The 24788-nt window shown below is 40.2% G+C and overlaps 1 protein-coding gene across 1 annotated transcript; it reads right to left on the bottom strand.

Annotated features, from left to right (window-relative positions):
- Positions 1-18184: 18184 nt before the first annotated feature.
- Positions 18185-20029, bottom strand: LOC134579549 (interferon-induced transmembrane protein 5-like). Its single transcript, XM_063438879.1, has 2 exons — positions 19442-20029; positions 18185-18808 (listed from the first exon to the last, which is right to left on the bottom strand). The coding sequence occupies exons 1-2, from the start codon at positions 19625-19627 to the stop codon at positions 18584-18586; spliced, it is 411 nt and encodes a 136-aa protein (XP_063294949.1). The 5' UTR covers positions 19628-20029; the 3' UTR covers positions 18185-18583.
- Between the last annotated feature and the right edge of the window lie 4759 nt (positions 20030-24788).

Genomic DNA, 24788 nt, shown 5'->3' on the forward strand with positions numbered 1-24788 from the left:
GACATTAACTTATTCAGAATTGCTAAACTGTATGTACCATAGGACTTTTGTATTTGCTATAGGTAACTTGGGTTTATATTCTCCCCAGGTTGCCTATTAGGGGTAAGCAAATTAAGGATAGGCTGGATCTTTCTCTGGGGAATGTTTCTTCTCTGCAATGATTTTTTGTAACACTTGCAACTACGATTAGATGTTTCACATGAACCATATACTAATTGCATCTATGTGATACACTGTTGCAGACTCCCCTATATATATATAGATCCTGCCTTGCCGTTTTGCCAATTTGACCTACAGTCTCTTTTCACTTTTTTAACCCTCACAATTTGGGGTGACAGTATATGTCTTAAGTATATAGAATGCAATTTTGTTTCATTAAAGTTTTGTTATTTTTTTAGTTAAAACTGCTTGATATTCATTCTGGGGGTAGTGGTTGTGAGGTGAAGCACCCCGTGGCTACGAGGAGCCTCCTTCACAACCTTCTTTTCTGATTTTTGGGTATGTTTGTATTTGAAATGTGCTGATTAATAATATGTAACTTTTATTAATATTGGATGTAGAGTTTTAGAGTTATGAAAGTTGGGTAAAAGGTATGTTTTAAACTGTACGGATAATTACCTCTCAGGCTAAGGGGAGGAGATGTGTGGGATGTAACCATTGTTTGATTGGCTAATGTATAATTGTCTGTGGGCATCTCCCTTGCATGCGAGAATTGCATAAAAGCAGAGTGTGTGTCATTAAACCAGAGTTCTTCTTGACCCTCAACACGTAGTCTTGTCTCGTGATTGGAGGGGACAGCTATATTCACACTGGGGATTGCTATGCTCGGCATACTCCCTTGAGCTTTAATTGCTTAGCTCTTTTAAGAGCTTGTTCCTGTCTTGCTCTCTGAAGGAGTCTACGGTGGTTATAGTGTCTGCTGCAGTGCTTCGAGTCCTCAGGAAGCACTAGGAGCATCCTTTAACGGAGGTACCCAGTCGGGGTGCCAGGTGATCCGTTACAGATAATTTTCCAAATCGGCTATTTTGACCTTAAAATATAATAACCCTGTCTAACATTACAAATGTATATATTTATTTTAAATGTTAAAGATTTCCTTTGAAAAGTTTAGAGTCCCCTTCTCTGTGAAAAAATAAAATAAAAAACCTTCTGTTAACCTGCATTCCAGGGCTGGGTAGTCTCCAGTATACTTGCTGTAGCTACACCTCCCTCGATGGGATCGTCCGTCCAAACGATCTGAGGTCCAGTCAAACACTTCTCATACATAAACACTGGGGATCTCATAGAGAAGCACTGGGGATCACATTGAGAAATACTGGGGATCTCATAGAGAAACACAGGGGATCTCATAGAGAAACACTGGGGTTCTCATAGAGAAGCACTAGGGATTTCATAGAGATGCACTGGGGATCTCATAGAGAAGCACTGGGGTTCTCATAGAGAAACACTGGGGATCTCATAGAGAAGCACTGGGGATCTTATAGAGAAATACTGCGTTTTTCATAGAGAAACACTGGGGATCTCATAGAGAAGCACTGGGGATCACATTGAGAAATACTCGGGATCTCATAGAGAAACACAGGGGATCTCATAGAGAAACACTGGGGTTCTCATAGAGAAGCACTAGGGATTTCATAGAGATGCACTGGGGATCTCATAGAGAAGCACTGGGGTTCTCATAGAGAAACACTGGGGATCTCATAGAGAAGCACTGGGGATCTTATAGAGAAATACTGCGTTTTTCATAGAGAAACACTGGGGATCTCATAGAGAAACACTGGGGTTCTCAAAGAGAAGCACTGGGGGTCTCATAGAGAAGCACTGTGGATCTCATTGAGAAGCACTGGGGATTTCATAGAGAAGCACTGTGGATCTCATTGAGAAGCACTGGGGATTTCATAGAGAAGCAATGGGGATCTCGTAGAGAAGCACTGGGGATCTCATAGAGAAGCACTAGGGATCTCATAGAGAAGCACTGGGGATTTTATAGAGAAGCACTGGGGTTCTCATAGAGAAGCACTGGGGTTCTCATAGAGGAGCAATGGGGATCTCGTAGAGAAGCACTGGGGATTTCATAGAGAAGCAATGGGGATCTCGTAGAGAAGCACTGGGGATTTTATAGAGAAGCACTGGGGTTCTCATAGAGAAGCACTGGGGTTCTCATAGAGAAATACTGAGGATCCAACTGGATGCTTCTTACTGAATCCAGTGCTTCTCTATGAAAAGCATTGTGACCATTGTATGCAAAGACTTTCAGTTATTCATTGTGTGACTGACAGCGGCTAGAGACATCCAGACGGACAAATACAAGCATTGATGTTTCTCGCAAATGGTGAAATGGTTACATTCATCTGACTGCTGGGACAGGGCCTATGCACCAAAACCACAACATTACATGAACACTATAGTGTCAGGAATACTATAGTTGTAAAAACACAGAGATGCCCTGGCTAACCGACATATCCTCATGAACCAATGCATATCAGTGGGGAGCGTTACGCACCTCCATGCAGAATGTGGAGACGCTGAACCTCAGTGCTGCTAACTGTGCACCGTCTGAGTGACTGCCTCTAGAGGTGTTACTAGGCTGTAATGTGAAATCTGAAATGGCAGTGTTGACATGAAAAATACTACAGAGACAGGCAATAGGCAGCAGAACCACTTCATTAAGCTGTATACCGTACATTAAGCTGTATACTATACGATAAGCTGTATATTGTACATTAAGCTGTATATTATACATTAAGCTGTATATCGTATATTAAGCTGTGTGCCGTACATTAAGCTGTATACCGTACATTAAGCTGTATACTGTACATTAAGCTGTATATTATACATTAAGCTGTATACCGTACATTAAGCTGTATATAATACATTAGGCTGTATATCGTACATTAAACTGTATATTATACATTAAGCTGTATACCGTACATTAAGCTGTATATAATACATTAAGCTGTATACCGTACATTAAGCTGTATATAATACATTAAGCTGTATACCGTACATTAAGCTGTATATTATACATTAAGCTGTATTCTGTACATTAAGCTGTATCCCGTACATTAAGCTGTGTATTATACATTAAGCTGTATACCGTACATTAAGCTGTATATACCGTACATTAAGCTGTATACTATACATGAAGCTGTATATTATACATTAAGCTGTATACCGTACATTAAGCTGTATATTATACATTAAGCTGTATTCTGTACATTAAGCTGTATGCCGTACATTAAGCTGTATATAATACATTAAGCTGTATACCGTACATTAAGCTGTATATTATACATTAAGCTGTATTCTGTACATTAAGCTGTATGCCGTACATTAAGCTGTATATAATACATTAAGCTGTATACCGTACATTAAGCTGTATATAATACATTAAGCTGTATACCGTACATTAAGCTGTATATTATACATTAAGCTGTATTCTGTACATTAAGCTGTATCCCGTACATTAAGCTGTATATTATACATTAAGCTGTATACCGTACATTAAGCTGTATATTATACATTAAGCTGTATTCTGTACATTAAGCTGTATCCCGTACATTAAGCTGTATATTATACATTAAGCTGTATACCGTACATTAAACTGTATATTATACATTAAGCTGTATACTATACATGAAGCTGTATATTATACATTAAGCTGTATCCCGTACATTAAGCTGTATATAATACATTAAGCTGTATACCGTACATTAAGCTGTATATTATACATTAAGCTGTATTCTGTACATTAAGCTGTATCCCGTACATTAAGCTGTATATTATACATTAAGCTGTATACCGTACATTAAGCTGTATATTATACATTAAGCTGTATTCTGTACATTAAGCTGTATTCTGTACATTAAGCTGTATATTATACATTAAGCTGTATACCGTACATTAAGCTGTATATTATACATTAAGCTGTATTCTGTATTCTGTACATTAAGCTGTATTCTGTACATTAAGCTGTATGCCGTACATTAAGCTGTATATTGTACATTAAGCTGTGGTTGTTCTGGTGACTATAGTGTCCCTTTAAGATGTAGTTGTTTTGGTGCTTGCAGTGTCCCCTTGACATATACTTGTAAGAACATTAAACTACAGTAAGTGCAGTAACGCATACTCGTTCACGACAATTTTTCTCAATAAGTAGCAGATGAATAAGCATTGTGTATCTTTCTCTCCATGCTTGGAAGCTTCTGCAAGATCAGTTTTAGAAATGGAAATACAATACGTTTGTATCTGTTTTTGTAGCACTGTAATAAGATACAGGGACCGCAGCGCTGAGTCTTTTGCACTTGAGATAAATAATTGAGTATATTGGTCCGTGTTTATTGCTTGCGGTTATACATTAGAGTTGACTTTGAGAGTGTAGAATTATCAGAAAACCCTTAAATTATACGTAACATATAAATATGACTGCAGCATTGCCTGACAAATGCAAATCTATACTGTGTACCAGCACCTTTAAAAATAGCATTTTGGGTGAACTCTCTAAACTGGAAACTGGTAAAAAAAAAAAAACCAAAAAAAAAAACTACTGTAGAATGGAATATATACAGCGACACTGTCTTCCCCCAATCCAAAATGAGTATTACATAAATATCAGATCTTTTTGGAATACTCACATTGATTTCACTGAAATTCCAACCCAATCAAAAGATGTATTAAGATAAAGTAATTTGTCCTATGCTTGACCAGCTTAACAAGAAGTGGAGCTACCTAGGGACAGCTTAGGGAAAAGGCTCTGTGGAGAATCCTCCAAAGACCTCCGAGTACTAATCTTGCTCATGCATGACGCTGAAGCTCCAGAACCTGAAGAGGACCCACAGGAAGATTGTGGGGTCTTCAGGTAGGAACAGGCTCAGGTAAGTAAAACTCACCTTTGCCTGCACCTTTCGGCCACCACACTTCCAATGGAGCAGTCACTGTTTGGGGTCTTTGCAAATTATAAGAAGACCCCAGATGTGGACACATTTTCTAAACTGTTTCATTCCTTCGTCAGTTCTATCTTTTATATCACTTTTTCATATTGGATGTTCAAGCGGGAGGTTGGACCAGCAGGAGGTTAGTGCACAGCACTCCCTCTATGGCCAATCTGTTCATATAGCCACATGGACCACGGTAGAAGATCGTATTTATCCTCTACCCAGTCTGAGAGAAAGATCCTCTACCACAGTCCATGTGGCTAGGCTACAAAAGGAAGGTAAGATGGCATGCCTGGCGGGAGGAGGGGAAGAGAACACAAGAGGGGCTGGTGGTGGGGGTGAAGGCAAACACACAAAAGGAGCTGAGGAAAGAGACACAAAGGGGCTAGGGAGAAACAGACAAAGGGCTGGGGAGAGTAAAAGGAGCTGGGTGAAAGAGATCTACAAATGTGCTAGGGGAAAGAGACACAAAGGGGCCAGGGAAGAAGAGACACTGCTCACCCAGTCTCCACTCCTTCAAAAAAATCGTTAAAAAACCACTTCTTCATAAAAGCGTATCAATTAAACTGTTAATAGCTCCCAACTGATTCCTCTTCTGCAACTGTCACTAGTCTAATACTATCCTTACCTTTTGTGTCATTTTACCCCACTCCCTCTAGCATGTAAGCTCATTGAGCAGGGCCCTCAACCCCTCTGTTCCTGTGTGTCCAACTTGTCTGGTTACAACTACATGTCTGTTCGTCCACCCATTGTAAAGCGCTGCGGAATTTGACGGCACTCTATAAATATCATAATAATAATAATAATAATAAGTGGACAGGGGGAAAGAGACAGATCAGCTGGGAGAAGTAAAGGATGCACACAGGGGCTGTGGGGGAGTAAAAGACACACAAACAGGGGGAAGAGACACATAAAGGGGCTTGGGGGAGAGACACACAGAGAACCTGGGTGAAAGATGTAGCATAGCTCCTGTACCCCGGCTGGGTACCTTCGCCAAGGATCGCTTGTGTGGCGGGACCGCTTCCGGTCCTTGATTTGCCTGTCTGACATTATGTATGTTTCCCCATCTTTTCGTGTCTTCTGCCCACTCCTCGTTCGGGAGTGCTTCCACAAAGAGAATTCATTCGCCTCCTGAACGTGGACCACCCCGATTGGAGCAGTTTCTCCGCAGTCTTAAAAATTGCCCTCTAGGTATGTTAGCAATGGTTTATGATGACAGCAATTTACTTCAATAGAGCTGTTTACATCAACTTGTTTGAAAAAGTACAGGCCATTAAAATGTTGTTAGAAATATAAATATTCAGATCTAAAAAAATTGATATTCATATTACTCACACTATATGCTAAACGAATTCCCCAAGTGTTTGTGTTAAGAGAGTTACAAAATATGTCAAAAATATTACTGGATCACTTCCAAATTATACAAATATTGTCTATATATATCTTATATAAGACCAGATTTGCACCTAAAGCATGCCCTTGGTAGATAAAAGTTATTTCCCAATATGCCATGAACAAGTTGGCATAGCTAGGTGCAAACCTGGTCCCCATGGCTGTTCCTCTGACTTGCATGAAAAATTTCCCTCAAACCAAAATAGAGATATATCGACAATATTTTTATAATTTGGAAGGGATCCAGTTACAGGAGTGTGTAGGTTTTAAACCCAAATTTGTTTTTAGGGGGGCAAAAAATGTCAAACAAATTTTAACAAACAGCTTTTTAGAAAAGGAAATCCTGAATAATAATAATTTTTTAACTAATTGGTCAAAAAGTCAAACATTTTATTTTCACTGCAGGATGTGCAATGCATGTAAGAGTACAGATATATCAAATAAAAATGGAACAACATTTAGTTCTACAGTTACAAAAAAAAAAAACAAATTGAGTACCCAAGAGGTGAAATGGATCTTTGAAATGTGCACCTTAACACCTATAAGTCTCAATATAGACTTTGAGATAAATTTGATACCCAAGAATTCTATATTTTTACGTGACTATTTTGGAGTTCTCATTTATATTAAAAAGTCCTCTTTGTTTCCCATTCCATATAATTCTTCTGTAATTTTAAACTGATTTTCTATATTTTTCAATTTAACTTCATGCAATTTTTAGATTTATTTGTGTGGGGACATAGCTATTATTTGAAATTGTATAATTTATATAATAACTGTCCGAGTCATCATTAAGGGTCTCTTATTTTCCCTATAGCTTTGCACTGTGGGTGATTTATCACTTATGTAATAATGCCAGTGTGATTTATTATTTTAGGTATGTGATATGAAGTAACCTATAGATATGCGATATTAATTATCCCTTCTCTATATTGTTGTACCCCTTCTCATTCTTAATGTCTATTCACCGAGGAGGGATCCTTGTGGGTCTATTTATTGGACTGTATTGGAGAGACTAAGAACACACATCATAAAGTTTACGTCTGAACAAACGATAACAATATTGTTGGAAGAACTACAGAACAATCAGTGACTATTAGATCGTTCAGAAAATAAAATGATGAAAATACCGCTGCCGTCACATCTTGAGAAAGAAGCTTGGAACTCAGGGAAGTAACGCCACATTGCAGGACAATTTCCACCTGACTGAGCTCCAGGTGAGTGTGTCCACCGGGATGTTTGATACATTACCATAGAGATAGGTTACGTACTACCTCATATGGTAACTACGTAACAGTCACAGACGAAGATCATTCCCTAATTAGGAGGGTATATAAACAGAAGCCGGAGAACCAAGGATCTTCACAACATTTATCTGACGGAGGAAGCCCCATCAAGTGGTGAAACGCGTACCGGTACTTTTATCGACATTGTTCCCCATTTAATTTATGTATTTTATAACATGTTTCAATAAATGTATGCAAACTTTTACTTTGGTTCCCGGCGTTTATGAGACATCTACTTAAAGGGGGAGTGTAGCCCTATACCTACACAATACGCTACTATAGAGCCACAGAAGCTCTGTGTTTGTAAGTACTAAGTTGGCACTTATTTTGATTATCTTACACCTTACTGTACTAGCCTATTGTGTGCTTATATACTTTTCCCCAGGACGGAACATACATTCTATATAGGGGTGGGTCGCCTAAACCGACCCAGAAGCCATCCACACCTTGTTTGTGAGTGTTTTATTTATATACCCTATTTTTATCACATTTTATTTACTTATAAGCCGCACTATGTGGTACTATTTGTATTTCTAGGTCCATGAAATAATAACCCAATTAAAAAGCATCAAAGCTATTGTTTTTAAGGTAATTTTTCGTATTTATAGCGCTACACTGTTGTATTTTTTGTATCTTGTTGGTGTTTGTGATGAAGTGGCACTTTTTGGTGTTTAGCTTCTACTATTACATATATTTTTGAGCTATTACTCATAAACTTTCAGTTTTATAAAAGCACTAGTACCTTCTGTTTTCTATTTAGCAGTGTGTGTAGAGTTGATAGAAGGTGTATGTTTTGTGGATGCAGTGTGTGTAAAGTGGACACTGTGTGTGTTAGTGCATTTGTAGTGGATGCATACAGACATACAGACAAACATACAGACACACACACATACATGTTGACACACACATACATACTGACATGCATACAGACACACACACACACACACACATACATGCTGACATACACACATGCAGCTCATTTTTCAGCCACCCTCTTGCTTCTTACCTTTTGGGTGCAGGAGGGTGGCTGATGCTGATGGGTGTTGGTCTGGCTCTCCCCTCCTCACGGAATACACACAGTCGGTCTTCCTCCTCCCTCCTGTGCAGAATAAGCTGGAAGGAAGGGACTGACCGTCCCTTCCTCCCAGCACTGGCTGTGGCTGACATCATTAAAAGGGGTCTGGTTACACTATTAAAGGGCGGCAGTGCTGACCCAGCCCCTGAAGATATATGCTCATTGGGTGACCCTCAGTGCATGGGCTACCCGATGGGCCCCAGCAGCGTGCTTTTCCACCATTACAGATGTGGAATGTTACCCCGTGATGGTGGCCCTGCATAGGTTTAATGCTCCCTGCAAGGTCCTAGTGCCCTAAACATAGTGCGAGTACATCTTATGATACAGTACACTCATGTATGAATGTTGGGGATAGTTCCCTGGTGACCCCAAAAGCGGGACAGCAGGGAGCTAAGGTGGGACAGCGGGACAGACTATCACCCTGAAATCGAGATGGTTGAAAGGCATGGAATTGTTATTAACGAATCACCAAAAATGTCTCAGAACCCCACCCCTGACCACACCCACACTCACACCCCTAAAATTAAAGTGTCCCTCTCTCTTCATATGAAATCACTGCAATTTCATGACCATGCATTTAATATTAAATATTGTGCAGGAGCTGGTGTCTGTGGCCAGTTAAGGCTAGCTCCCTCACAGATACAGGGTCTGGACAGCATGGCTGTAGCGCCCATCTCCCCATTTGTGGCTGTGCGAGGAGCTACTGACTGCTGTTGTTTCTCGCACCAGAGAGAGAGGCCCTCTACAACCGGGCCCCACACACCTGTATTGACTGTACCCCGCTGATGATGGCCCTGACTGGGACCCACTTCAACTTCATGCCTCTACCTTATCAGTCAGAAAGATGGAAGTGTCTAAGCAGGAGCTTTCATTAACTCGCTTAATCTAAGCTCTACAGTGCAAGACTGGCTCATTTGCTTATAGCATAATCTGATCGCCCTTAACCAATTAGCAAAGCCCTGCACTGCCGGTCTCAGCTCAGACAGAGAGCTGGAAGTTGGGATCGGCGCCTGGTGAACCTCACATAAGTGTAAAACTGTTCTAAAGCGTTTTAACACCTTACATTGGCGTGGGGGCACCAGGACACTTGTCGCACAATAACCATTACAGAGCGCTATGACTATGGTCCTTGGAGTATTCATTAAATCGCTACATTTTACCATAGATTGCAGTTTGGGGTCACATTAGTTGATTTTTTTTCTCTCTTACATTTTGCCAATACATTTAATCTCGACGATATACTTTTTACCAATTTCTTTGTAAATAGGGAATAGATAACCTAAATATGTAGTATTTATAAAAAAAAATTCATCCCATTGAGTAACTGTTTAAGCCAACAAATCTGAGAACCATAAAATCAAGACACTTCAATGCTGTTTTTAAAACATTCTATGGCTTGTGAGCCACATCTGGAACAATTTACAGAGGCAATATATAGCCATGTGGGCCCTTTAATTATCTGAGCAGAGAGCTCGGAGATTCAGGGAGGGGGCTGGAAACAAACCACAAGCACGATACCCTCTTTAAACACAGAATGCCAGGACTGCTTTTACAGAGAGTTCCTAAAATATCATTTATGAGCGTTTATCCTTATAATTATCCTGTCGCTGTCCTTCGATCTTCTATGCCAGTGATGTATCATGCTTGATAACACAGATAGGTACAACAATCAAACATAAATATAACAATACTGTTTGAAAAATTGTGTCACACTGTGCCCCACAATGTTAAGAAATATAGTTATTACTGATATGCAAATACGATACGTGCTGGGTCCTATTCTGTTTCTGTATGTCATGTTTTGTTTGAATTAAATGTTTGTCCTATAGTACAGGTCTGCAGAATATGTTGGCTCTACATACATAATTGTAATTGTAAGCTATGTAAGCACATGATCAGGTGCTAAAGAGACCCACATCCAGGGCTTCGGACCCCAAAAGCCCACCCTTAGCAACGACTATAGTAAAACCAATTAGAAAGGGTTATACAAAACCTGGGGGTCTCCCTGGCACCCACAGTATGCCCCCTCTCCAGTCATACGATCTGAGGTCTCCCAGGCACCCACAGTATGCCCCCTCTCCAGTCATATGATCTGAGGTCTCCCTGGCACCCACAATTTTCCCCCTCTCCAGTCATATGATCTGAGGTCTCCCAGGCACCCACGGTATGCCCCCTCTCCAGTCATATGATCTGAGGTCTCCCTGGCACCCACGGTATGCCCCCTCTCCAGTCATATGATTAGAGGTCTCCCTGGCACCCACGGTATGCCCTCTCTCCAGTCATATGATCTGAGATCTCCCTGGCACCCACGGTATGCCCTCTCTCCAGTTATATGAGCTGAGGTCTCCCTGGCACCCACAGTATGCCCCCTCTCCAGTCATATGATCTGAGGTCTCCCTGGCACCCACAGTATGCCCCCTCTCCAGTCATATGATCTGAGGTCTCCCAGGCACCCACGGTATGCCCCCTCTCCAGTCATATGATCTGATGTCTCCCTGGCACCCACGGTATGCCCTCTCTCCAGTTATATGATCTGAGGTCTCCCTGGCACCCACAGTATGCCCCCTCTCCAGTCATATGATCTGAGGTCTCCCAGGCACCCACAGTATGCCCTCTCTCCAGTTATATGATCTGAGGTCTCCCTGGCACCCACGGTATGCCCTCTCTCCAGTCATATGATTTGAGGTCTCCCTGGCACCCACGGTATGCCCCCTCTCCAGTCATATGATTTGAGTTCTCCCTGGCACCCACGGTATGCCCCCTCTCCAGTCATATGATCTGAGGTCTCCCTGGCACCCACGGTATGCCCTCTCTCCAGTCATATGATTTGAGTTCTCCCTGGCACCCACGGTATGCCCCCTCTCCAGTCATATGATCTGAGGTCTCCCTGGCACCCACGGTATGCCCTCTCTCCAGTCATATGATCTGAGGTCTCCCTGGCACCCACGGTATGCCCTCTCTCCAGTCATATGATTTGAGTTCTCCCTGGCACCCACGGTATGCCCCCTCTCCAGTCATATGATCTGAGGTCTCCCTGGCACCCACGGTATGCCCTCTCTCCAGTCATATGATCTGAGGTCTCCCTGGCACCCACAGTATGCCCCCTCTCCAGTCATATGATCTGAGGTCTCTTCTGCTCTCCAGATATAGCAGAATTTACATTTCAGCATCGTAGCTGAATGTGTTTGTAGTGTTTGCTGTCTCTTTTATTTATTATGTAATAAACTTCATCCAATTCCTTATTTCATTGCAATCGTTCACAGACAATGCACATGGTTATTGGTGATAAGAAAGGTGACTGGGAAATTATTTTGATTTTGTATTTTATTAGTTTTCATGTATTTAGTTTGTTTTGTTTTATTTTCTTTTGATGCCATAAATCACTCTGGATTACGAGTTTCCCTTCCTAACTGGGAGTTCTGCTCTTTGTGAATAGTGGGAGGTGGCACCTACATTGGCACATACAATATGTGTTCTTATTTGCAGCCAGATTGGAAGGCTCTGTAGATTAATTTCTTTTGTTTTTTTTGGACAGAGTTGCGAGGAGGAATAACAATCTCTATTATTCAGTGAGGAAGGTGTGGTGGGACCTGTAAGACACCAAATGCTCTTGCATCTCGAGTCAGGATTGTTTGATTTGGCAATATATAGAGATCTACATATGTTTATAGATTATATTATATATACCGAGTATGCTATGTGACATTCTTTCTGTATATTATTTATATATTTATGGAACTTATTACATTAATATTAGTAAACATGAGTTTATTCCTGTGCAGTCCTGTTTGTTATAGTCTTATGTTAAGATTTTCATAGCGCCCCTCCCTGGTCACTCCCGCTCAGCCATGTATAGTCTGTATAGGGGTGTAGTTACATAGTTACATAGCTAAAAAGAGTTGGTTTTTACTGTTCCAAAACAGAAGGCAGAAACCCAGTCTGAAGCGCTTCCAATTTTGCAGCAAACTAGGAAAAATTCCTTCTTGACCCCAAAATGGCAGTCAGATCTATCATTGGATCAAGAAGCTATTACTCCACCGGGGCCGGACATAGGGGCTGATGGAGCCGCAGCTCCAGGCCCATAAAATATTCCCATCTAATCGGTGCAGTCAAACCATCACAGTGCCCGATAGCCACCGCAATGTGACTGCATGTGATCACTGCGGTCACACTAAAGGAGGGAGAGGTTACTCACCTTACCTCCAGCGCCTCTCCCTCCGTGCAGCTCTTAATACAGCGGCTGGGTCCAGCGTTAGGAAGGACGCAAGGCGGTGCTATATAATAAAGCCACCCATGATGACATCACTAGTGACATGAACGTGCGTGCGGTGTCACGTTTTTGCCGTGCATGCACGTTCTGGGGTCATGGGACTCAAATCGGCCAATAGCAGGGTTTACTGGGTTATTTAAACCAAAACATGCAGTTGTTTAGTGCCCTGTCATGGTTTCCATCCAGTTGGTTATCCGAGAACGCGTTCCTGATTCTGTTTATTGGTTATTGATCTTGGCGTGACTTCCTGTATTTCTGGTATCCCTGACCCTTTGGCTTTGTTCTTACCGTATTTGTTCCTTTCTGTATTCCTCATCTCGGCTCGTGACTGGTTATTCTATTATGTTAAATCGGGCCATTCTAAGGCCCGGTAATACATTGTTACTGTTTTTTTAAACCCCCCATTTTTATTTACAGGGCCTCATCTAATTGGATATAGCCATTAGCAACTGGGCTAATTTTATTATACCTAGCTGACCTGTTCCTGCACCCCCATCCCACATTCCCCATTTTCATGCCCCATTGCAGTGGAAGTAGTATTAATAGTTGAGCGTATACTGACCGCTCATGGTTTTTAGATTCGCCCCTGCCAATGGCTTGTTGAATAGAAGCATAATGGAAGATAGAATCCACCCTAGAGTTAAATGAGGAGGACAGACTGGTTACTAGACATTTAACCCATGTGCTGTCAAGGTGTTTGTAAAACTCTTTGCCACCTGGCCGATATTGCTGCCAAACACTAATTGTTCAGATTTGTAAAATTTAGGTCAGGATTTTTACAATTCGATCGCAGATATTTAGAATTCATGTTTTCAATTTCCGCCATTTAAGACAGGCCTAATCCAATGGACAATGATGTATATTTGGTCTATTCTGTTGCTGGTTTTCAAAATCCTGACAGTGGTAAATCTTGAGAACAGTCTCCAGGTTTTACAGTCCGAATGCGTCCAAGTTGATCTGGATTCATTGCGGTCATTTGGACGGGGTGGTGGGGGGGGCGCTAGGACTTTGGTAAATAAACCCCAGTGGACTAGAGTATCATAGCTCCTTCTATTTTAGTACATGTAGTGGATTAAAGCCCAACAAACCTACAAAATGCTTAATCTCATATTTGTGTTGTGTTTTTTTTCTATGGTGTTTATGTTATTTTACATTGACATTCCATTGAACTTAACCCTTTAAGGACACATGACGTGTGTGACATGTCATGATTCCCTTTTATTCCATAAGTTTGGTCCTTAAGGGGTTAAATAACTATTTAAGTGTTGATTAGAAAATTCATTATAGACCAATGACCAGGACCGGCTTTAATATTGATTCTACCCTGGGCAAGCATTTGTCCCACTGTACCACTATGTTTCATGACTGTGTGTCTATGATGATTGTCTTTAGTGGGTGACTGTGACAGGGTGGGTAAAGAGATAACTGTGTGAAGGTGATTGTGACAGGGCTAGAGGGGTTAATGATGCAGGGTTGGGTGGTGAGTGTGACAGGGTTGGAGGAGGTAATGTGATAGGATGAGGGGAGGTAAGTGTGACACGATTATGGGGGTTAATGCGACAATATTGCGTGGAATGGTTGGGGTGAATGTGGCACAGCTGGAGGAGGGAGTGTGACAGGTAGAGGGGAGATGAGCGTGACATGATTAGGGGACTTTTATGTGACAAGGTCAGTGTGGCATGGTTGAGGGGAGGAGAGGGGGTGAGTATGACCAAATTGGAAGGATTAATGTGATAGGGTCAGTGTGACATTGCGAGAGTAGGTGGAGTGTGGCAGAGCGATGAGAGGTGAGTGTGGTGTGAGCGAGTGTGACAGGATTGGGGGAGTTAATGTGAGTGTGGCAGGGTGATGGGGTGACAGTGTGTGTACACACTGACACACATGCAGATACACACTGACAAACATGCAGATACACAGACACACGCTAGCAGACATACAGAGAAACAGACAAACACACACTGACATACATGCAGATACACACAATAACACATATCCAGATATTTGCATGGACAGACATGCAGGTACACAAATACACTAACACACATACAGATACACAGACCCACAGATACACATACTGACACACCTTCAGATACACAGACACAGAGTGACACACATTCAGATAAACAGAATGACACTCATACAGATACAAACTTTGACATACACACAGATGCACACACTGACACACATGCAGACAAACAGGTACACATACAGATACGCTTACAGATACACATTTAGACACACAGATACACATACAGACACACAGATACACATACAAACAGATAAATAGACAGATACACATACAGACAAACAGATAAATACACAGACATACAGATACACATACAGACACACAGATAAATACACAGACAAACAGACATACAGACACACAGATACACATACACACAGTTACATACAAAAAGAAACATATGGAAATGTACATTTCAGCCACCCTCTTGTTTCCTACCTTATAGGTGCAGGAAGATGGTTTCCCTCCAGTGGTTTGTTGAGGCTGTTGGGAATCAGAGGAATCAGACAATCTTTCTGTCTCATTAGAGATTTTTGCCAGAGGCTCAAGGAAGCAAGGTGAATGGTTAGAGTTAGGACCCACCTAGGGGGGTCTGCCTTGATGTGGCAGGTGGGCTCATCCTCTCATGGCCATTGGAGGTAACTAAAAGACCTCCATTTGTTTTAAAAATACATAGGGATAAAGGAGAGAGCGCAGGTAACATGTTTTTCTTTGGTTTTTACTATGTATTGGGGCTGATGTGTACTGTAGTCATTGCAGCCGCCCAGTAGTGATGGGAGTTGAGCGCAGGACTTTTCTTTCTGCATTTGTTGGGAATCAGAAGCTTTTCCACTCTGCCTCCTCTATTCCTGCTTCCAGCGGGCAGCGGGCCACATTTGTGGGCTCAAGGGGTAGCTGCTCTGGGACCCACAGGAATAACTGGCAGCTGCCCCTTTTGAACCGCGTTAAAGATGGCCAGTGACATTAAAAGAACATTAATTAAAGTGTTAATTATTGAACTGGAAGTTACATCATACCTGGCCTATTCTGTATCAAAACTCCCATCAATCGGAGCCAGACTTTGGCTTAGAATGATTGGGGTCACTGTAACTTCAGTTATACTCTGCCACGATACTAATTACAGTTAATTACATCTTGAATTGGATTAGAGATCACACAGATTATTATTTTTAGATGAAGAGTAGCTCCCCAGATAAAACGTGTAAAAATAGCTTTTTTTTTTTTTTTCTTAAAAATCATGTTTATTTTTAATGTTAAAGTGTTTCCTTTAATGTTTCTCCTCAAAATATAATAGTAACATATTATGACACGTGTGTATACATCGCATGAATGTACATATCAAAACACTGGAGAGACTACACTGCCACCTCTGAGCATCTTTCTCACAATATGGTCCATTTTCCATCCGGTGAAACAGCTCGATGACTGCATGGCCCAAGATACTAAAATATGGGAGGAATGGACTTTACAGTCCAATCCACTGATACCATCACAACCTTCACATCACAACTAAAGCTAAAAACAATTACCCCACAATTCACCCCTCTCTGCATTGTGCATTATTTCCTTATACGACAACATCCCCTCAAATTTACAATAATACATTTATTATTTTCTCCAAAATCCCCCAAAATTTATAACAAAACATTCAATATTTTCCTAACTTTGCGCTAATAGTTGTTTTTTTTTTAATGTCATTCCGGTTATTATTTTAATCCCGGTCATATTGTGTTGTATGTTTTGAAGTAATCCCATTATAGTGGGAGCTCTGTAAAATCCAGCACTGATTGACATTGTTACCTTTAAAACACATTTATTGTTCATTATTTAGAATACTCTGCCGTGTTTTTACATCTTGTTATTATTGGTTTTATTGCATCCTGGCCAAATTAAGATTATTTGATCATTTGCTATTTACCACCATACTATTGGACTGTCTTAGAAATAATAAAAAATAAAAAATAATAAAAAAAATACACTGCAACAAATATTACTATAGAATTATAATGGGGATAGGTAACCGTTAAACCTTTAAATTGTGATGTATTGACACTTGACATTTCACATTCATCTTATAATAGGATGCAAAAAATAAAATTATTGGTAAAATTGTCCTGTTTTTTGTCTAGCAATTCATTGGAAGTGGACGAACCAAGTGGCTTCCAAGGATAAAGCCGGTGCCATAGAATATACATGCATGCCAGGTGTCTACTGATAAATGACCACTAGATGTCACCAGTGCAGCAAATTATTGTGTAAGTTTTTTGTAATGAGAATAAAATCATGTTTTTAGATAGTTTGTAACAGTAGAACCATCCAATGTGTAAATATATAATAAATTGCATATTAGGATATTTGTTATAACACTTAGCTACACAAAAAGCTACCATAGCTTTGCTATATCTCCATATATTTCTTCTTATATCCTACAAAAAAATAAAAAAAAATAACAGAGAAAATGTTTGAAAATATTTTATTTGAAATACAAATTAGTGTTAAATCACGAGATCTGTCTAAATATTTCAAAGTCTTGCTATTTCTATTGTCGTGTCCAGATTGGACAATGTGTTTTATTGATTTATTATAACGTCTACTGCCGCAGTTACCAGCCTTGTTTTGGAGCAACATGTCAGTGAATACATTGCTAAGGTCAAACTACGTTTTCTTTCAAACAGGAACTTAAAATTGTCACATTTATTTGAAACTTGAGTGGAAATTTCTGCATATTTTTAGTCAAAATCATTTATTAGGTTTTACCAATTGCCAGATGATAATCTCAATTTTTCTGCTGACATTAAAAAAACAAAAACAACAATACATGTTAAGGTCTGTATTAACCCCTTAAGGACCAAACTTCTGTAATAAAAGGGAATCATGACATGTCACACATGTCATGTGTCCTTAAGGGGTTAAACAGATTGCAGCCATGAAGGGAATGTTTGAGGTGGCTTGAGGTACGTGGGTGGCCTACAGTAATGGCTTCCTGTCATTTTGTGATACATGCACCACATTACAAGAGCCACTGTATGGAAGGAGGGTTTCACTTAAATAAAAAGGCATCCACATCTTCAGAGAGCTACACTCTCAATAATCCCTTTTTATCTAGGTGTTAACGATAAACCTTGTTATCAATACATGAGTTCCATTCTGCGATATAGCTGCATCTTCCAATGGATGGATGTCCTTAGTAAGCAGTCCTGTCTGCTCAATATCTACCATTCATTCATAGTTAACATACAAGGTTTGCTGGTGGACTTTAAGGCATAGTGCAGGATTAATTTTCATTTAATATTGGCAGATACCAACAGTATGTCCACCTTGTGTCCTATTGCGTTGTGACAAAATACTGAAATCGTTTTTCTTTGGAAACTCGGATGTGGGTTCATTTTTGGAGACGTTGTTGGATCAGGCTGTTGATGTGGTTACCAGGGACAGGCGTAGACTTTGTTCTATTGCTGCTCTCTTATTATGTGTCCAGAGCTCAGTGGTTTCTGGCGTCTGTTGCTTTGTTCTGTGTTCACAACCCAATAGCATGTAGTATGCTTTTTATCATCATATTCATCGTCTGTTTGAAGATGAATAATTATTGTAGCTATTTGTAGGTTACTTCTTGTCTTCGTCATTGTTGCTGATGAAGCCTCGAAGGTTGAAGAGGTCCAGAGAAGCATTGACTACCTGTGACAGGTGCACAATACCTGTGATCACTAGTGCTACAAGCAGGACAGGAAGTGTGACGTTCCACACTGTAGCCAGGATATTGTAACATCGTGCCTTCTGACCGTAACGTCGGGCAGTCTGCTCATCCCCTTGTACTTTCTGATCTCTGGCCTAGACGGGAAAGCAAATTAGACCCATTCATTTGATTAAATCAGGAAGAAATTGTCAGAGTTTTGAAAGTTAAAAAAGCAAGCTTTGATTAAAATAAATACAATTTAGTTCACAATGACACTATTCTTCCTACAAAACTAACATGTTATTAACATAAAGTGTATAATAATATCTTTCACAAAATGTAATTTTAACTAAAAGTTGTAAAGTTGAGACCATGTAATTTACTAACAGGTGTATATAGCAATGAACCAGTGTCACAATGAGAAGATAACATTCATTTAAAGCACATTCTATGCACTCTTGGACTGATTAGAAATTCCCTATCACTGAGTTCCACCCTTTTTTAAAACGCCCGTCCCCTGATAAAGTAATAAATAGTAACGAATGATAAATTGCTATAACTTTTGCCAAGCAACGTTTCACCATGTCCTAAATGAAACTCCCATGTTCAGAATATGTTCCTGAGGGGTAGAATTGGTTAAAGGGAGATTTTAAGGACAAGGTACATTGATGTCTTTACAGATTTTTAAAAAAATAAAATAAATTTCCCTAAATGTACTGGTCTTCACGTCTCATGGCCCAATCATGTTCTTGCCCTCGGTCCAATTTGTTCCTATCCATCAGCCTTACCTTAACAGAGTAGATCAACGCCATAAATCCAAGACAGAAGAGATTCAGGTACAAAGTATTACACAAGGACCATAGCAGGTGATCTCTGGGAGGTGCAGGTGCACCAATGGTGATGACGGTATGAACAGTGTCCGGCTTATTAGGCTGTGTCAAAAACAGTTCTTCACGAGGGTAAGAGGTGTCCATAATTCAAGAAGTGAGGCAAGGAAACAAGGACAATACGGCTGGTCAAAGGGGAGTAAAAACACTCGAAATGGAAGTAGGTCGCTATGTAGAGCGTTGTGCAGAGGGGCTCCCCAATAAAGGGATAGTGTGTGCTGTGATAAGAAAGTAGAATGCTTAAAAAAGACAGAGAGGAAAAAATAAAAACCAGTACAAGGATTCTGGTTTCAGAGCCTTGGCGGTGGTGTTGGATAGAAGATTAACTCAGGCTGTGGACAGGAATAGGTCCATAGAGAAATGGAAAAAACAGAAGGAATGATGGAGTGATAGGATGGAGAACTGCAAAGAGGATGGTAAGGTTGAGCTATTGTTAGACGTTAGGAGCTATGAGAGAGGCACAGATAGAGAACGAGCACAGTCTGTGTAAGTGACAAAGACAAAAAGGCAGATTGGATGCTGTGACCTCTCTATATAACTCCACGTGTAGCCAGAATCCATCTCCTCCCTGTCTGTATTACAGGGTCCATCTATAAACATACTCATTTTGGTTACACACTGGTAGAATTTGCTTTGTGTGTTTGTTAAGCCCGCCTGAGCTCTATCCTCATGTCTTTCTTAAACAGGCTGAAATATGTCTGTTTACAAACCTTCATGAATGACTGCAGTAACAAATGATTTGCATTAATTGTTGAGTTTTGGTTTGAACAAATTTCGTAAAATATTGATTCGGATGATTTCTAAAATTTCTAAAATTTCTAAAGCTCAAAGATCCATTAATCCCTATGGGGAATGAATGAAGGTGGCAATAACCAAACTCCTAAAGGGGATAATACATCCGGGGCTGCAGGTGCAAGGTTTTCTTCAGCCAAAACAACAAACTATTGCCCCCCCCCCCCCCCCCCCCCCGTGCCACCTGGGCGCATCGCACGAACCACACGCAATCTGAATCGTTCAGCTTTTTGGTAGATAACCTAATTCACTATCGATACCAAATAAGGGGACTCTCTGCTAAACATCTAACAGACGTTAAATCTATCGAGTATAACTAATATTAATTAATAATGGAATGATTACAAATTATAATACATATTTGTTTTAATATTTGCAAATTGCAGAAAGGAATATTTTACTAAATAATACATTTTACAGACTGTCAGCATGCGTGACATTAGAGATTTGGCCTTTTAGATGAAAGCGGCAAGTTGAAGTGTTAGCAATTAACTGGGCTCATTACGAACAGGCATTACTTACTTACAGACAGGGGCGTATTAGCCGCGAGGCAAACAAGGCATTTGCCTTGGGCGGCATTTTCCAGGGGGCGGCAAAAAACGCCGCCCCCAAACGCCCAGGGCAAATGCCTTGTTAGCCTTGCGGCTAACTGGGCTGCTGGTCGGGCTGCTGGGCTGGTTGCTGGGCGGGCGGCGAGGGAGCTCTTCCTCTGAGCTCTCTGCTCAGCTCCCTCGCGCGCCGCAGAGTGAGGCTGGGAGCCGGAAGATGACGTCATATTCCGGCTCCGCCTCCCAGCCTCACTGTGCGGCGCGCGAGGGAGCTGAGCAGAGAGCTCAGAGGAAGAGCTCCCTCGCCGCCCGCCCAGCAACCAGCCCAGCAGCCCGACCAGCAGCCCCACTAGACCCCAGGGAGGTAAAGAACCCCCCCCCCTGCATTCCCAAAGGTAAGGAGGCTGGGGGGGTAGGTTAAATTAATTATATATTATATATATATTATTATATATATATATTATATATATATTATTATATATATATTATTATATATATATATATATTATATTATTATTATATATTATTATATATATATTATATTATATATTATTATTTATATATTATATTATATATTATTATTTATATATTTATTATATTATTATTATATATTATTATATATATATTATATTATATAATATTATTATATATATAATATATATATTATTATTATATATTATTATATATATATATTATATTATATAATATTATTATATATATTATATTATATATTATTATTTATATATTATATTATATATATTATATTATATATATTATATTATATTATATATATATATTATATATATTATATATATATTATATTTATATATTATATATATATATTATATTTATATTATATTATATATATTATATTTATATTATATATATTATATTATATATATTATATTATATATATATATATTATATTTTATATTATATATTATATATTATATTATATATCAGAGAGTGTGTGTGTGTCTGACAGTGAGTGTGTGTGTCTGCTAGTGAGTGTGTGTGTGTGTGTGTCTGTTAGCTAGTGTATGCGTATCTGTCAGTGAATTTGTGTGTGTATTTAGAAGGCGGGACGGGGGGGGGAAGGGTTGGGTGGGGGGGGTGTCGCGCGGGGGGCGGGGCGCCTGAGTTTTGTCCTGCCTAGGGCAGCACAAAACCAGGATACACCACTGCTTACAGACAGTATGGGCTGGAGGAGGAGTGGATTCTCTGAAGTCCCTCCCTAAAGTCTGTTAGTTGGGGAAGCAGGGACTCATTGCTTCCCCTCCACGGGCAGCAGTAGAAGCAACGGCTGGGGGCCGTGTTAAGCTCCGTTCCCGCTGCTGGTTTGGCTCCGCTTGCACCTCTGGATTGGCTCCATTTATTGCATTGCTGGTCTCTGCTTGTGTGAGCTGTGTGGGCCACCCGGCGCCCCAGCCGCCATGGCACCGGATGGATGTAACAAGGAAAGTCCTTGTAAGGACTGGAGCTCCCAGGACTAAGTGTCTTCCAGTGCCTGGGGGTGTCTAGAGCAAGTTCCCCATTCATCTCCAGGAGAGAGCGATTCCAGGGCCCCAGTCAAGCCACGGCGACTGTGAGCAGAAGTGCTGCGGTTTGTCCCCTGTTCCAGCTGGGAAGAGGTCCTTGGCGGAGGTACCCAACCAGGGGTACAGGGAGCTCCGTCACATATGTACTATGTTATATTTGAATTTTTAAGGATACAAAGAAAACCAAAGTGAAGAAAAGGTGTGTAGATCATCAAAGGTGAAAAATAAAATGGTACAACCTGTATAGTAATCAGTGGAGTACACTATGAAAATGTATATCTAGGGGAGCAAAAAGAGAATATAGTGCAATGCAATCAGCACAAGCGGGGGGGTGGGGTTTGATAGAGAATTCACTAGATGTTAGAAAATACAGTCATGTCTCCCTCAATAATGGGGTAAATCCGCTGGTGGAGAAGATCTTTAAAGAAACAAACTTCCTCATACAGGTATATCTTCTTAGATAGCTCAAAATAAGAAAGGAAAAGGAAAAGATAGTGCAGATTGTATAAATGTAACAAATGTATTGATACAAATTGCACTCGCAGAATGTCAAATGACAGACAGCATGTCTCCAAACAAGAGGTGGTATCCAGGTCTCCAACAGATTGCAGGAAAAATTCCCAGGATCACAGATACAATAAAAACAAACAGAAATAAAAATGAAAAACAATGTTGATACACAATCCCACACGTTTTGTTCTGGACTTCCTCAGGGATATGTAATTGTAGTCCGTTGTTTTCTTCTTATATATCTGTTATCCTTGTGTCAAACTGGCGGAATCTGATGGCGTGCGTTCCACTATGGAACACATATAGAACTTCCGTGTAATCGATGTCACTTCCGGTTGATGTCACTTCCAGTTGATGTCACTTCCGGTTGACGGCGGTACAAAGAATACATGCCGAAATCACTTCATAGATAGAGAGCATTGTGGGAAATTAAGTTTTCCATTGTGTCACTCAGAACAGTATAGTATGTTCTGAGTGACACAATGGAACTATACAGTACTATATGTATCAAAACATCACAATATGATACTATTCATAAGGGAGAACATAGCAGTAATGTACTAACACAAAAATTATAACTATATTAGAAAAAAAAATAGAAAAAAAAAAAAATATATATATAATAAATAAAACAAAATAATACACATATAGACAAATAAATATTAATTGTGTAGCATACGACTGTCATATTGAACCTTTTACAAAAAAGAATAAAAAAATGTCTAAAACTAAATCACAAGTGAAACACGTGTGAATATATAAATGTATCGATATCACAAATATAGGAATCCTTCTTGAATGTGACTTATAATTCGGCAACTCAAAAAAATGGGTATTACTATCACACTAATATGAGTAAACCAAACATCTTGAAAGGAAAAATGGGAGATAAAGAAAAATCTAGAGCCCTTGAGCTGTATAGGTCCTGCCAAAAATAAAATAAAACTAAATGAGTCCTGCCAAATCTATTTCCTGGTTAAGACCATACTTCAAGGTCTTTAGATTAAAGATCCACTGGGCTTCTTTCGTATTGAGAAAAGTCTCAATATCCCCCTGTGAAGGGATAACCCATCACCATTCAGCTAATAGTACTCCTTTCTATCAGCCTTCCCCAGTCATTCATTATTTTTGGTTGTTCCAATCGTTATTTTGTTCGGTTCCCAAACCGAGACCACCCCAGAGACTAATTAGAACTGAGAATGCCATGTATCTATACGAAAACCGCAGACTAATTGAATGCTCCTAGGTGGCCGCCATTTTGTGCATATGAATACACGTGGTGAGAACAATGGGTTGTGGCCATCTTGTCTCCCGAACGCTGCATGCGGGACTTGGTCGTCGAGTGCCTGGAACTGTTTTCGGCAATGCACTCACATGAACACCGGTCTCTATGGAGCTCTTCTACGTTCCCTTTCCCAGCAACTCAGACGAACGGCGATTGGGAGTTTCAAACTACCAAACACAAGGAGCATTCTCCATGAACCAGATAGACTTTACCTATTACCTCACGAACAGAGACCGGCTCTTGCTACATTTCTTCTGTAACTGTTTCCCAGCTTCAACCTTATGGCAGACCGGTCAACTCTCTCTGCGGTGCCGTTCGGTAACTACCGAACTGATTTGGCTGATTTTTTATTATGTTTCTCCCACAGAGACAGGTTACCCAGGGAAGTGATTTTGTGGGGTTCTTATGTATTTTTGGGGTATCAAAAAATTGTGAAAAATTTTACTTTTTCTGACCAGAGGATAATTGAGTTTAGTATGTTCTCTAAACTCAATTATCTCGCTGGCTCAGAGGAGGAGTTATGCGCTGTATAAATTGAATGCCTGTGTTCTCATTAAACCAGTCTTGTTGTCTCA

This window comes from Pelobates fuscus, chromosome 12 (genome assembly GCF_036172605.1).
Source record: "Pelobates fuscus isolate aPelFus1 chromosome 12, aPelFus1.pri, whole genome shotgun sequence".
Taxonomy (NCBI): Eukaryota; Metazoa; Chordata; class Amphibia; order Anura; family Pelobatidae; genus Pelobates; species Pelobates fuscus.